Source organism: Scyliorhinus torazame, chromosome 13 (assembly GCF_047496885.1).
Source record: "Scyliorhinus torazame isolate Kashiwa2021f chromosome 13, sScyTor2.1, whole genome shotgun sequence".
In the NCBI taxonomy this organism is placed as follows: domain Eukaryota; kingdom Metazoa; phylum Chordata; class Chondrichthyes; order Carcharhiniformes; family Scyliorhinidae; genus Scyliorhinus; species Scyliorhinus torazame.
The window spans coordinates 33,784,386-33,797,991 of record NC_092719.1 but is presented as its reverse complement, the minus strand read 5'-3'; the positions used below and the strand labels follow the sequence as shown (position 1 = coordinate 33,797,991).

The window sequence follows — 13,606 nt, the reverse complement described above, 5'->3', positions numbered from 1 at the left end:
TGAGATCTGCATAGATCAAGAAAGGGAATTGTTAGGATGGGTTTTGCAGCCAATGGTTATGCACACAACAACTTGTGTATATATATAGCACCTTTAACATGGTAAAATACCCCAAGGCACTTCACAGGAACATAGCTAACAAACTTTGACACTGAGTCACAAAAAGAGATATTGGAGATGATGACCAAAAGTCAAAGAGGTAGGTTTTAAAAGGAGGGAAGAGAGGAAGAGATCTGAGATGTTTAGGGAGGGAATTCCTGTGCTTAGAGCCTCAGCATCAATGATTGAATGATTAAAATCAGGGCTGCACAAGAGGACACATGTGGAGATGAGCATATACCTCAGAGGCTTGACAAGTTGGAGGGGATTAGAGGCATATGGAGGAGTGAGGCCACGGAATGATTTGAAAAAAAGGATGAGAATTGTAAGATTGTGCATTGTGTAACTCGGCAAAAATATGACCAGTGACCACAAGGCTGAATTAGAATAAGGGCAAGCCTGGAATATTAAAGACTGATTTTGAAGATGCTTTATCAATGCAAGTTGTTGTTGAGGCAGTTGCATTTATCTTTATTATACATCATTATACTATGACCCATACTGCTGTTTGATAGCATTACTTCCAGCATTAACTATTTCAATGCTGTCTTGGTCAATCGCATACATTTCACCCTCCATATGTTTGAGCTAATCAAAAGTTCTCATGCTCATATCCTAATTTGTACCAAGTCCAATTCACCCCTCACCCTGTGCTCGTTGATTTACATTTGCTATTAGACAGCCTTGCTCTCACCGATCTCTGTAGCCCGTTTCGGGCCCTACAACTTTGAGTTCTACATATTTTTCTAATTCTAGACCCTTCTGAAACTTTGATTTCTTTGGTTCACCTTCAGTTGTCTAAGCCCTAGAATTTCCTCCCTAAACCATTTTGCCACTCCACTTCACACTCCACTTTCAATCATTCCTTAAAATTGAGCTCTTTTGACTAAACGTTTTGTCACCAGTCCTTAACTTGGTGAGATATTTTGCAGGATAGAACAACTTGCATATGTGCCCTGCCTTTTACACAGTAATACTCCCAAGACACTTCTGTCTTTGATAACCAGAGGGTTATCAAACAACACTTCTGTGAATTGCCTTGGGACATTTTTTTACTATGTTAAAGATGCTGAATAAATGCAAGTTGTCTTTACCACTTTCCAGTGGATGCAGCCATGTGGCCTCTTGAAGCAGCTGATTAAGAGTATGTTATTCCAATACTAGATGAGGTAAAGTCGCTGTAGTCCCAGATGACTGTAGGCTGCTTTCCCCTTTGAGGGGGAGAGTTGGCCTGTGGTGATTTAACCTGTGAATCACCACACCTCAGGCGAGGGTAAAGGTTGAGAAGGTGGGCATTCATTAATAACCTCAGTACCATGCCAATACTATGGCGCCTGTAGGTGTCAATATTCATGGCAAAGAGCCATGCATTTACACATTAGGTAAAGGCAAGTATATTCTGCATATTCAGAATTAATAAATTAACGTTTAGATCTGAATTGGATAGGAGAAAGGTTACTGTTCATTTTTGAAGTATATTTGTACATAATCGTTTGCAGTGACTTCCAGTGATCGCATTATTTTAGCTTGCCAAGAACTACACGCCCCGACATACAGTGCGCTTGGCAGTTCGTGCCTGTGGGTTGTGCTGTGTTTGAGGTGTCGTCTTCAGACCGTCCTTGGTGGAAGGGGCTTTGCAGCTCACAAGCCAGCCGCTGCTCTGCCATCCTCCAATAATTCTTCAGCACCAGAGCCTGGAGTCGGGAGCTGCCCAACGTGAGCTCTGCGTCGCTGATCAACGCACTTTGCACAAGAGACGACTGATACCTTGTGGGGAGGGGGCCGGGGAGGGGGGGATAGAAAATCCTTCTGATGAAAGGAGGTAAGAGTCACAGCTCGGAATCCTTAACTCCAGCAATAAAGGAATAATGTCAAATTGGCAACGCGATCAGGCGATTTGTTTATTTTTTTTTCACCAGAAGGTAACCTTTGGGGAAGACTGAAGATCATCTGTGGCGAGTTGGCGGGCTGTTTATCGCCAGGTCCAGTGTGACCCAGAAAAGCAAACATCTGCCGGCAGCACAAAGTGTCTCCCGCGGATCGGGTAAGGTTTGCAAACACCGGCGATGTTGCCAGCTCAGGAGGCGGCCAAAATCTATCACACCAATTACGTGAGGAACTCGAGGGCGATCGGTGTACTCTGGGCGATTTTCACCATTTGTTTCGCGATCGTGAACGTGGTGTGCTTCATCCAGCCTTACTGGATCGGCGATGGGGTGGACACCCCGCAAGCCGGCTACTTCGGGCTCTTCCACTACTGCATCGGCAACGGGCTCTCCCGGGAGCTGACCTGTCGCGGCAGCTTCACCGACTTCTCCAGCATCGCGTCCGGGGCTTTCAAAGCCGCCTCTTTCTTCATCGCCATGTCCATGGCGCTCATCATGGGCTGCATCGCCTGCTTCGCCCTCTTCTTCTTCTGTAACACGGCCACCGTCTACAAAATCTGCGGCTGGGTGCAACTTACATCTGGTGAGTCAACAGGGAGGGAGGGAGGGGGAATCAGCACTCTTTCTCCATCACTGCCCACTCCTTAAAAAAAATAGCCTTCGACTCAATGCATTTATTAAGGTCAACTTTTTCCAGGGACTGTGAGTTTCTGCAGGGATAGGTGAGCAATCCCCTCGAAGTCAATAAATGTCTGCGAGGTTCGAGTTAATCAGAGCAGGTCTTTTGACGGTGTGGTCAAACTTTGATGGTGTCTGATTCCCAGGTAGGTGGGTTAGAGACAGAGAGAGAGGAAAGTGACACCTTCAACAACAGAACACGTTTAAAAAGTGTTAATAGAGCAGGGACTCATTTCAGGGATCACGGTAATACATCTGATTAAAAAATATATATTAACTGCCAAACGTATTGATCTGTGAGATTCTGAAATGAAGCTGAGTTTATTATGGTTAGTGTACATCTGGCCAGCCGCGGCTCTGCACCTCCATCACCTCGTTAACCATCCAGCGGGCATCGCTGAAGCAACCAGTTGGGGACTGTCGACCCCCCCCCCCCCCCCCCCCACCGCCGCATTATTCATTTTGGGTTACTGTACATTAACAACAGAAATAATGGAACTCCTTTCTGTGATAATGTACCGGACAGAATGGACAGTTTTGATCAATTGAGTGATTGCCCATTTGTAATCTTTCTGGATCAAATTTGGACCATTTCATGTGACTTGAACCCACGAATAGCACACTTTCTCCGAGAACTGTGTTATTTAATACAGCTAAAGTTCGGGCAGCATTAAAAACGCGGGTTCCATGTACTGATGTGTGGGGAGGGTTTTAAGCAGCAATGTAACCCGACCAGGTGTCGGCTACAGCTCAAGCCTTTGCAGGAGTAGATCTAACAGTGTGCTAGGAGTGGGAAATGGCTCGAATTCAAACCACAGTTTTCAACCCTTTCACCATGACTTTCTTGAACATGGGTTCATTTGTATTACCTAAGTATAACCATCTAAAGTAACGTAACCCTAAGGGAAAGCTAACATTTATATTATATGGCAGTTATTGCTACTTTCAATGGAACGATTGATACTTTAATTTAAACTTGATTGTGTTCTAATTCACTGCTATATATTTGGAATTTATTTTTGTGTCAGATATTAAAAATAAATAATCCACTTTCAGGCTTCATTTAATTTACACCTTTTCCTGTAATGGGAGTGCAGTCTAGCACATGGAAAGACATGAGCTGCTGCTGCTCCAACACCATCTCAAGTGGCGGCTCTTGTGAAATAAAAACAGAAAATGCTGGGAATACTCAGCAAGTCTGGCAGCATCAATGGGAGAGAAACAGGAGGTCCATTACTTCTTGGTCTTGGGGTCAAGAAGTCTGAGGAAAGGTCATCAACCTGAAACATTTGTTTCTCCCTCCACGATGCTTCTAGACCTTGTGAGTATTTGCATAAATTTTCATTTTTATTTCAGATTTCCAACATCCACGGTATTTTACTTTTGATATTGGTGGCTCTTATCTGTTGATTACTGAATAATAATGATGAGACTGCATTTAGTCCATAATCCCAAATGCACAATGGGATGCTGTAGTCTGGAATTTGCACAAACCGTTTTGAAAAGTAACTCATTTAACGCTGGAGAATACAGAGACTCAGCTCATAATTTTTGAGGAAAATAATAATTAGTAGATAGTAACAATTACTGTGTTACAATGTCTCCATTGTGGCTGTTCCATAGTGGTGTGTCTGTAATAGTATTTAAAAGTTAAAACAGTAAAGATTAAACGATTACAGAGAAAGGATGTATTGTAAATAATTTAATAAGAAGTTATTAAAATTCTGGCGTATATACTGATCTAATCAAAATATACCATAATGCAATGTCGAGTATTGGTATATTTATTACGCTAACATATTATCCAGCATGAGTGTTTAAGAAATAGCTGTACTTTACTCCAATATATTATTCTTTAGTATCCCAGAATATTTAATGAATGCTTGATATAGCTATGATCATCAGCATTCTGGTGACCAGTGAAATTATAATTGTTATCATGTGAACAAAAGATTAAGGCAGCACGGTGGCACAGTGGTTAGCACCGCTGCCTCACAGCACCGAGGTCCCAGGTTCGATCCCGGCCCTGAGTCACTGTCCGTGTGGAGTTTGCACATTCTCCCCGTGTTTGCGTGGGTTGTGCCCCCACAACCCAAAGATGTGCAGTATAGGTGGATTGGCCAGGCTAGATTGCCCCTTAATTGGAAAAATGTATTGGGTACTCTAAATTTAAACAAACTAAAGATTAAAATAAAATATATATGCTATTAAAGGCCATTTCTGTGTTTGTTATCTTTGAGGAAGATAGTTTTTAACCTAATTTGACTTCAGACTTCTGTCTCATTCGAATTTTACTGTCATTAATTTTGCCCACATGAAATAGTTGCATTTAGAAAAAGGTACCCCACAAGAAAAAATATAAAAGGATTACATTGTATAACAAATGAAAAGCAAGGATCAATTGCTCTAGCGTCTGAAACCAAAGAGAAAATGCTGGAAAATCTCAGCAAATCTGGCAGCATCTGTAGAGAGAGAAAAGAGCTAACGTTTCGAGTCCTGATGACCCTTTGTCTCTAGCTTCTGTGTCACTGTTTACTTGAAAGGGCATTGTTTTATAAATACATACTGAAAATGAAACCATACATGTCTCTTCAGAATAGTGTGAAATAATGTGATCAGTTTGCATCATCGGTATATCATATGCCAAGCAGTATTATCTTGTGTATAGGAGGCATCATATGAATGAGACTAAAACTTAATTGATTCCCTCCATTTCAACTATGCTGTCTCCTTTGGTTGATCCTCCTTACAGAATGCAGATGACTTTTGTTAAATATCTAAAGAGATTGATGATGGCAGCTGGGTCCGATTATCACCGAAGGGAATGAGATCATTTTAGCAGCATTCAGTAACTCATAGGAAAAACTGCAAAATAATATCTTGCTGAAAATTAAAATTAAGTTGCCATTTGGCAAGTTAATATTTGCCATTTGATATCTGCTGAAAGGGTATATGACTACTCAGCCATACATCTGGGATTATTGTGAATCAAAAGATAGATTTGCCCCTTCAAGTGTCATCAATAGCCAGGCTGATTAGTTAATCACCTGAAAAGCCCTGGACGATTGTGAACCTGTCTGACTCTGACACCAAATTGCCAGGTTTTTCACTGAGTGAGTTCTAATCACCCACTGGGTGTTCGAGATCTCAAAAATGTCAGTCACATAATTTATGAGAGTAAGTTCAACTGTGTTTGTTCCCTTCATTCTTTGAGCTCTCTTGCAGATGACCCTGAAGGTACCACTTATTGCTGTTGGGCTCTGCATTTGATTTAAATCATTCATACATGACTGCATAGAGGTGCTCTATCAGCTGCTGTAGGCTATTTATAGCAACCTCAAACGATAACAAAAAGGTCTTCAGCTGTTCTGTGAACTCTTGTCTGAAGGTAGGTCTAATAGCAAACTAATAACCAGTTAGCAGATATACAGCACAAAATAGAACAGATATATGAAATAAACACATGGACTTGCATGAATTTATTGCTGCCTGATATGACAGGCAGGGTTGAAAATAGCAGTGATGATGTGGGAGATACCATGAAGATTGTTCTTGTACAGATCACTCATCATCCAGATGGGTTTCCCAGCCACATTGGTTTTATATCAGTTTGTTGCCTCCCAAGACTTCTAAACAAATTATATAGTTAGGTTCAAGGGATAATAATATGTACTGCTAGCGAAAGAGGAAATCAAGTCTATGAGAATCTTGGCTTATGATGAAGACAGGAGTGAGGACAACAAAGTCTCTCAGCTTAAGGAGACTGAATTTTGAGGGGACAAGGAGAAAAATAAGAGAGCCAGCCTGTAAAAGAATGTTTTTAATGGCTACATTACTGAGGTCACAAAATTACCATATTCCACTGGGGAGAAAGTAGAAGAAGCAGGAAACTGACATGAGCAACAAATGAAGTTAGGTGGAAAATCAAGGGGTTAAAAAAAGACTTTCTCAAATTTAAATTTACAGGTAGATTATAGTACACAGACAAATACAATGATAAAGTGGAGGAATTAGCAAACTGGTCAGAAGTGAAAAAAATAGAAAACAATACCAATTGTTAGGGACAGCAGTACAGATTTTCCTCTTACTGCCTACCCATAAACAGAAGGTGTTTTGAATTAGTTTGTGTTAAAGAATAAGCGGTGGTGTATTTTTTTCCCAACTGCTCAGTTTTTGTGTTAAACAAGTTTTACTAATAATCCACAGCAAACTTGAGTTAGGATTAACTCAGGTGGGTAGTTCGTACCACTAATTCAAAGTTTGCAAAAGGAGTGTCAGCAACGTCCCACTTCGCATTCACATAGTAAAGGGGAGGATAGAGAAAAGGAGGTTTGCAGTACAAGGACCATGGAAAAACTGAATATGGGTTCACGTGAGTTCCAGAGTCCCAAAGGCAGGCTCCAATGAGGAATTCTTTCATACAGACGTTTCAAGTCTGGCTGGCTGGTGCTATTGATGTTGCAAGGTGAGGAAGGTATGCCGAGATTGAGTTGGTTCTGTAGAAAATGGTTAGATGGACCGGTTGTCCTGCATGGACAGAGCCAGCCTCTTTGTTGCTTGCTAGTCGGATGGTAAGACAGCAAACTAGGAGTTTATCCAGCATTTTCTATTTTTATTGTCTGTTAGTTGCTCCTTGGACATAATGAGGTGTGACATTCCTGAAACAGAGAGAATTATTTTGTTCAGGAAACTCAGAGGGTTAACCATCTTAATTGTCTTTGTTCAGCAGAAAAGTCCAGTTTGAAAATAAGAAAGAGCACTAAGGGTAAAGTTTTAAATATATACAACGTTGGATTTTTGTTCCATCTTGGTGGAAAACAACACAGGATTGTGAGAAATATAAAGTCACAATTTTAAGCCTGAAGAATTAAAAAAAAATATTTTAATTTGTAATAGGTAGTAAAGCGGTTAGTTAGAGTCCCGGAGCTTTGCATGGATAGTTGCCTGCCCAGGATGGGTGTTTTTACTTTTCCACAGGTGTCTGTCCCATTCATAGTGCCAATGGAGAAACTGCCTTAGCTGCGGGTGGAAATTTACTATGACACTTGTCACAGTATAAGTGAGGGAAGTGCCAAGAAGGAGCTAAATTTAAAATGTTAAATCTTTCACTGGAAGCCAGTTTAACCACCGCTTTTGGGGAAATCAGCCTTTAAAATTTTAAATGCTTCCAAAACAATTAGCATCGCTGAATTCCAGGCTGCACAGGATTCTCTCGCATCTAAATACAAATATCTTGGTTAAGGACAGGCCCAAACATTTTGATATAATATCACATTCGGATTAGTTCACAAGATTACCAGATACATAATAGTCAAGAACCTTCTTTAGTGAGCAAAAATTGGCTCAAATCAGCAGAAGCAAAATAATGCTGCACCAGAATGGAAGAGTGAGAGTGGTGTCTCAGAGGTTAATAGAAACATAGAAAATAGGAGCCGGAGGAGGCCATTCAGCTCTTTGAGCCTGCTCCACCATTCATTATGAGCATGGCTGATCATCCAACTCAGAAACCTGTTCCTCCTTTCCCCCTTTTGTGAGGGTCATGAAGAATCCAGCACGAGTTTCAAGGATACCAAGAAATAACATTTATTTACAATAACATATATATATTATATATATATATATATATATATATATACACACAACAGCAGCAACCTCGCTTGCTGCTTACTCCTTCTTGCTGGTTCCAAACTGGCCAGCTTTATTTATGCAGGGAGTCTGCTAATGATTTCTCCGCCCCCCTCATTGGGGAAGCTCATACTCCCACAGGATTGTGGGATTGTCATTAGTCCCCAGCCAATGGTAAGCAGGCAGGTTATAACATCCCTCCCCCCCCAAAGTCCAAGGAATCCACCGAAGACACTGGCGAAGGAGGGCGTCGGACTAGTTTTGCCACAGGCCGGCACCATTTGCACGAGGCGCTTTATTTTCCACCTAACGAGATGGAGACCGGCGCTTCCGTGATGAACGGCGTAACGGTTGTACATCCACGGCCCGTGGGCCCAAGGATTTCCCCTCTGATGCGTCCTGTGTCTCCATCTCGGAGTCAGAGTCTGCTGCCTCTGTCATCTCGACGTCTCTATCTCCACGCGGTTTTGCAACGGCCTGCGCAGGCTTTGAGTGAGGCACCAGAGGAAGATTGTGAGGACTACATTCCATTGTCTCTGGTCTCTGCGGCTGGTGAAATGAGCTGCGGGGGCGGGGAATCTTTAGAAGGGATAGTCTTCTGGACCGAACGTGGTCTACATGTTTGCGCTGGAGACGACCCTGGGCCTGCACCTGGTAAGATATAGGGCCCGTTTGGCGAAAGATTACACCAGGGACCCACTGGGCACCACCAGCAAAATTCCGAACGAACACTGGGTCACCGGGCGCAAACTGTTGAATCGGCCGATGCCGACAAAAACCCTGTCCCTGCTGTTCTTATGTGCGGCGTACTTTTGCGCCAATGTTCAGGAAAACCATACTAAGGCGGGTGCGAAGTCTCCGGCCCATTAGGAGTTCTGCGGGAGCTACCCCAGTCACCGCATGGGGGGTGGTCCTATACGAAAACAAAAAGCGAGCCAGTCTCGTGTCCATTGACCCGGAAGACCGCTTCTTTAGGCCTCGTTTGAATGTCTGCACTCCGCCAACCCATTTGAAGCCGGGTGGTAAGGGGCAGTGCGGATATGGCATATGCCGTTCATCGTCATGAACCTCGCAAACTCCTCACTGGTGAATGGAGTGCCGTTATCCGTGACCAGCACCTCGGGGAGGCCATGTGTACGAAAAGACAAACTCATCTTCTCAATTGTTGCGCAGGACGTTGTGCCTAGCAATTTATGCACCTCTAACCATTTAGACTGGGCGTCGATTAATAAAAGGAACATGGATCCTTGAAAAGGGCCGGCGAAATCCGCATGCAAGCGCGCCCAAGGCCGCGCTGGACATTCCCAGTGATGTAGGGGCGCGGCCGGCAGAAGCATCTGAAGCTCCTGACAAATGGAGCAGTTTTGGGCCGTCTTCTCAATGTCGGCGTCAAGGCCTGGCCACCAAACATAACTCCGGGCCAACATTTTCATTTTGGTCACACCTGGATGCCCATAGTGCAAGTCGCTTAGTATCAGCTCCTGTCCTTTTTCCGGGACAATTACACGCGTCCCCCACAAGAGGATGCCGTCTTCCACGCTGAATTCTGACAGCTTGGAGGAAAATGTCCGCAACTCGCCTGGAAGCTGTCTATGCTGCCCACCATACAGGACTATGTGCTGAACCTTTGACAGGACAGGCTCCGTCTGAGTCCACTCATGGATCTGTGATGCCGTGACAGGAAAGGTGTCCATAAAATATAGGGTTGCAACCACCTCACCGGTCGTGGGGGTCGACATGGGGCCGGTCGATAAAGGCAATCGGCTCAGTGCGTTGGCATTCGCTATCTTCGTTTCTGGTTTGTGCTCCAGAGAATACTCGTATGCAGCGAGCAACAAAGCCCAGCGCTGGATCCGTGCGGAAGCAATGGGCGGTATTGGCTTATCCTCTCTGAAAAGTCCCAGCAGAGGCTTATGATCTGTCACGATAGTGAAGTGGCGGCCATAGACGTACTGGTGGAAAAGTTTCACCGCAAAGACCACTGCCAGGCCCTCCTTTTCGATCTGCGTGTACTTTTTTTCCGCTGCAGTCAATGTGTGAGAGGCAAAAGCTATCGGCCACTCGGCCCCGTTCTCCATCTTGTGGGACAGGACGGCCCCAATACCATACAGGGATGCATCACATGTGACGAGCAAAGGCTTTCCAGGATCATAGTGGGTTAGTAACCGAGACGACGACAATTGATGTTTTACCCGCCGGAAAGCGGTTTCTTGCAGCTGACCCCAAACCCAGGTGTGATTTTTCTTTAGCAGAAGTTGCAACGGGGCCAGCGTAGTTGCCAGATTGGGGAGGAAATTCCGGTAATAGTTTACGAGGCCGAGAAAAGAACGAAGATGCGAAGTGTCAGTTGGGGCGGGGGCCTGTTGAATCGCGCGCGCCTTCTCTGCGACGGGGTGCAAACCTTCGCGGTCCACCCGATAACCCAGGTAGACTACTTCCTTCGCCTGAAAGACGCACTTTGTGCGACGCAAACGGACTCCAGCCTCCGAAAAGCGTCTAAGGACAGCCGCCAGATTTTCCAAATGTTCCTGCTCCAACGTCCCTGTGATCAAAACGTCATCTAAGTAGACAGCGACACGCAGTAAACCTCTCAAAATGCCCTCCATAACGCGTTGAAAAATAGCGCAGGCAGAGGATGCTCCAAAGGGCAAAAGTGTATATTCATACAGGCCCCGGTGTGTATTAATCGTTATATATGGTCGGGAGGCTGGGTCCAGCTCCAACTGTAGGTAGGCGTGACTCATATCTAATTTTGTGAACGAGAGTCCGCCTGTAAGCTTCGCGTAGAGATCCTCTATGCGAGGCATTGGATATCGGTCGAGTCGGGAAGCCGTATTCACTGTAAGTATATAGTCGCCGCACAAGCGAACTGTGGCATCTGGCTTCATTACAGGTACAATTGGTGCTGCCCAGTCAGCGAAACGGACGGGCCTGATGATACCCAAAGTCTCCAAACGAGTGAGCTCCCCTTCTACCTTCTCGAGCAAGGCGTAAGGCACCGGGCGCGCGCCTGGCTCCTGGTTCGACTTGGATACGGGCAACGGCCCCTTTTATTTTCCCCAAACCGGGCTGGGATACATCTGGGTATCGTCCTAGCACCTCAATCAACCCTCCAGAAACTGTTTGGAGGATGTACTGCCACTGCAACCACAAATGGCATAACCAGTCCCGACCCAACAGGCTGGGCCCATTGCCGCGCACCACGATAAGTGGGAAACGCCCCTCCTGGCGTCCATAAACAACTGGGGTCATCGTAGTTCCTGCAATGTCCAATGGTTCCCCCGTGTAGGTGGCCAACCTGGCCTGTGTGTCGGTTAATGTAAGGGTCTGTATACCCTGCTTGATGCTGTCGAATATCCTCTGGGCGATCACGGAGACCGCTGCGCCAGTGTCCAACTCCATCTCAAGCGGGTGACCATTGACCCGTACTGTCGCCTTAATGGGGGCCACACGGGGAGCTGCCACACAATGCAGCTGCAGGCAGTCGTCCTCCATCTCCACGTCCTCAGGAGTAGCCGCCGCAGGTTTAACCACATGGAAGGTACGGCCCCAGGGCTGGTCCCAGTTTCGTTCGGAACAACGGCGTCTCTGGCATCCCCAGGACCGGCGTCCGCGACGGGGTCGGCGCCTAGAAGTCTGACACGGACATAGCTCCTCATCCATTGGTTCTGGAGAATGCTCCCTTTGGGGAGGAATGTCCGACGGCCACTGGCGTCGATCCGGACGGCGTCTCGCCCAAGGTACCGCAGGAGTGCGGGGGGACGTTTTCGGACGGAAGGGGTTGCGCCCCAAGGCATGCACCTCCATTCCCTGTAGCTCCTGCACTCCTCGTTCTGCACTCTCTCGGGACTATACTATTTGAATGGCCTGTTGAAAAGTCAATGTTGGCTGAGGCAACAACTTCCTCTGGGTGGCCGCATTGTTAATACCGCAAACCAAACGGTCGCGTAACATTTCTGACAATGTCTCACCATAGTCACAGTACTCCGCAATCCTGCGTAGCCTGGATAGAAAGTCGGCAAGGGATTCTCCTGGGGTCCTCTCAGCGGTATTAAACCAGTAACGTTGGACTATCGTGGACAGAGTTGAGTTAAAATGCTGCCCCACTAAATTCACAAGTTCATCAAACGTTTTGGTGTCCGGCGCAGCTGGGTACGTAAGGCTCCTAATCACCCCAAATGTATGAGGGCCGCAGGCGCTGAGCAATATGACCACCTGGCGCTCGTTTTCGGTGATATTGTTTGCCCGGAAATAGTAACGCATCCGTTGGGCATACTGGTTCCAGCTTTCCAGCGCAGCATCAAAAACATCCAAATGTCCATATAGAGGCATGGTGTAATAGAAAACAACTTCCAACCTGTATCCAACAAAAATCCAGGGCGGTGGCTTCAGCAGTGTAGACAGCTATTCTCTTTAACCCTCGTCGCCAGTTTTGTGAGGGCCACGAAGAATCCAGCACGAGTTTCAAGGATACCAAGAAATAACATTTATTTACAATAACATATATATATACACAACAGCAGCAACCTCGATTGCTGCTTACATATTCCTGCTGGTTCCAAACTAGCAAAATAAAGCTTTATTTATACAGGGAGTCTGCTAATGATTTCTCCGCCCCCCTCATTGGGGAAGCTAATTCTCCTACAGGATTGTGGGACTGTCATTAGTCCCCAGCCAATGGTAAGCAGGCAGGTTATAACACCCCCCATATTCTTGGATTCCTGTAGCTCCAACAGCTATATCTGATGATAAAAACATGCAATGTTTTGTCCTCAACTGTTTTCTGCGGTAGTGAATTCCACAGGCTCACCACGCTCTGAGTAAATAGAGTTCTCCTTATTTTAGTCCTCAGTGGTTTAACCCGTATCCTTCAACTGTGACCTCTGATTCTTCACTCCCCTGTCATCGGGAACATCCTTCCTGCGTCTACCTAATCAATCAATTTTTTGATACAAGCTGAAGGATAAACAGCAGCGTTTTTAAAGCTTTGACACAAGACAGATGGACTGCAATGGACTTCCTAACCTTGGACATTCTTAGAGTGAGAAAATGAGCTTGTGGTTGGCCCGGAGAGGCATGATTCTTGGTCTTATCCTAGGTGTTCCATGTTTCTAATAAGTACAATTTTATCAGTGTAATGATAAATGATTGGTGTAATTGAAGGAGAAATACTGGAAATAGATAGCATCTTACAAATGATTAACGTTTTGGATGTAAACCCTCATCTGAACAGTGCTCACAAAGGATCTATACTGAAACAGTACCATTGTAGATGCTGGCTCGCCTGTGTATTTCCACATTTTCTGTTTTTATGCCAG

At 45.1% G+C, this 13,606-nt stretch overlaps 1 protein-coding gene across 2 annotated transcripts in view; it reads left to right on the top strand.

Annotated features, from left to right (window-relative positions):
• The first annotated feature begins 1,602 nt into the window (after nt 1-1,602).
• Nucleotides 1,603-13,606, top strand: part of lhfpl3 (LHFPL tetraspan subfamily member 3) — a 485,068-nt gene continuing 473,064 nt past the window's right edge. Inside the window, exon 1 of one of the 2 annotated variants that reach the window (XM_072471307.1) lies at nt 1,603-2,568. In XM_072471307.1, coding sequence (XP_072327408.1) covers nt 2,166-2,568 — 403 coding nt within the window. In that variant the 5' untranslated portion in view covers nt 1,603-2,165. The remainder of the gene's footprint in view (nt 2,569-13,606) is intronic. The other variant, XM_072471308.1, reaches the window with a different exon arrangement.